The sequence below is a fragment of the Formica exsecta genome, unplaced genomic scaffold, assembly GCF_003651465.1.
Source record: "Formica exsecta isolate Colony F162 unplaced genomic scaffold, ASM365146v1 scaffold775, whole genome shotgun sequence".
NCBI classification, from domain to species: domain Eukaryota; kingdom Metazoa; phylum Arthropoda; class Insecta; order Hymenoptera; family Formicidae; genus Formica; species Formica exsecta.
In genome coordinates, this window is record NW_021853543.1 from 25125 (window position 1) to 27505 (window position 2381).

The following is a 2381-nucleotide window of genomic DNA, read 5'->3' on the forward strand; positions in this document are numbered from 1 at the left end:
CGAAAATATTACAAAAAAAGTATTCGATAATCGCTAGTTCATTCGTTTACCGCTATGCGGCGCATGTTGCGCTATCTATTCCGCATTTAATTTTTAGTCACGATGATTATATAAAGTTTACAAAGAGCGGCTAGTAAGATTAAAGATATAATAAATATTTTTATTAGTTTAAGTTGTGTGTATGATATGACCCCAACACAGGGAACTCAGACATTGGACTAAAAATTCTTTTAATAGTTTCCATTCTTATATAAAATAAAAAATTTGATAATAATTTTCTAATATGCAAGATACTTCAGATTTTAATAAATAAATTTTAAGATTATATAAAGACTTGAGAGATGTGAAAAAACTCGTTGTATGCGTAAATCCACCAGGATCTTTTTGCATCCGGATATCTGAATATTTCGGATACAAAGAGATTGTAAATTTACACAATTGCAAATTCAGTTTTTTCTTATTTCTCTTAGATATTCTCTGTCACTGAAGGAAATCGAATGTGCACCGAAAAATTTACACTATAATTTTGTTATTATAATACAGAAAATCTATATACACATTAGATCCTGACTCTTATAGGCCCAATTTCTTATTATTTTTTTCATATGTAAGGATATTATTGTCGATAAATATACATAAAGTATTATTGCATATATATTATATTGCTATGTTGCTGCAATATTGTATTGCAATATTTCTGTAGGCGGACATTTTATTGTTGCTGCAATATTATAACAACACTGCCGCAATATTTTGCAATGTTTCTGCAATGTTGCAATCTTGCAGAAAAATGTTGCTGCAATGTTGTTACAATCTTGCGGTGCTGTATGGGATTGTAGCACTGTGCGAAACAAGGCTAAATGAACAATTCCGTCCTAACATAAACAACTACGATATATACTCACACGATCGCAATCGTCAAGGAGGTGGTGTTGCCATCCTCTTGAGGAAAAACCTCGGATTCACTCAGATAGTTGATGAGAATATCAATCAGACATGCAAACGTAACGATATCGAGCATATCATGGAAAAGATCTGGCTCAGTACAGAGAAATCTATATTCGTCTGTTCACTCTATAGCCCTCCGCGTGGCAGTAATTGCCCGCATACGGAGCCCCAAGCATGGCTATCCTTGCTTCGGTACTGCACCAGCTTTAATCCTATCGTCATCTGCGGTGACGTTAATGGAAAAAGTGCGCTCTGGTCCCTAGGGATTTTGGGGCCGGACTCAGAGGGAAATAGGCTAGAGAACGCAATTTCGCAACTTGACCTTTCATGCCTCAATGACGGCAACTATACCTGGGCTTCGGCAGACTTTTCATCCACTTCTGCTCTTGATATTACCCTCGCATCTTCGTCTATCGCCACCAAATGTTTATGGAATGTTCTCGGGGAGAGTTATGGCAGCGACCATTTCCCTATTATAATAACTATATCAGACGATTGCCTTAATTCGTCCTTTGGCCGTCCTTCGTTTTCTACCGCCAGGGTGGACTGGGGCATGTTCCAGTGTGAGTGTTCTAGGTTTGTTGATCGGTTCCGTGGCTTCAGTGGTGATCTAAACAACGACTACAACGAATTAGTCAATGCAATCCACCTGGCGCTAACAACTGCGGGTGCAAAAAAACAGTCATCTAGAGGCCTTAGGAAAAAACCTCCCACAACATGGTGGGACGATAAATGCAACGATAGGATTCTCCAGAAAAATTGAATCTTAACCAGATTTAAAACCTCCCCTTCGTCCGAAAATTTAGAAAGATATCTAGAATACAGGAAACAATCAACCAAATTCTTCGCTAAAAAAAAGAAGTTTGCATTCCGCGAATTCTGCTCCTCCTTAAATATGAACACCCCAATAACCACCGTGTGGAGATATAGCAGAGCTTTCTCAAGTAGGAATTCAAACAATTCTCAGCATACACATATCTCAGAAGAAGCCTTCTCAGAAGCTTTTAATAAATTAGCTCCTCCAGCTCTTAACCCAGTACTCAATATCCAAGATCTATTCTCACAAATGCCTAATATCGGGGTCAATATCAATAAGGAATTTCTTCTTACTCCATTTTCTGTGCAGGAGTATAAAGAAGCTATCTCCACTTTAAAAATTAGATCTTCTCCAGGCCCGGACCTAATCTCCAATAAAATAATTAAAAAATTCCCAGATGATTTACACCATTTCATATTGAAAATATTTAACCTAATCTTTAATAGAAGTACATATCCCCTTCAATGGTCGGAATATTTCGTTGTTTTCATTCCTAAACCAGGCCGTAGAGATTCACTTAGACCAATCTCACTTGCAAATAACCTACAAAAAATATTTGAAAAGTTGATTCACAGAAGAATTGAATGGTGGGCGGAAAATAGCTTACTCCTCCATA

At 37.2% G+C, this 2381-nt stretch overlaps 1 protein-coding gene across 1 annotated transcript; it reads left to right on the forward strand.

The window, feature by feature from the left end:
- Positions 1-790: 790 nt before the first annotated feature.
- Positions 791-1711, forward strand: LOC115243977. The gene has a single exon (XM_029821311.1). It carries the CDS (start codon positions 791-793, stop codon positions 1709-1711), a length of 921 nt encoding a protein of 306 aa, XP_029677171.1.
- The last annotated feature ends 670 nt before the right edge of the window (positions 1712-2381 follow it).

What these genes read in the sequence shown, in the direction of transcription:
- LOC115243977 (XM_029821311.1), top strand. Translation starts at nt 791, where the DNA reads ATGTTGCTGCAATGTTGTTACAATCTTGCGGTGCTGTATGGGATTGTA.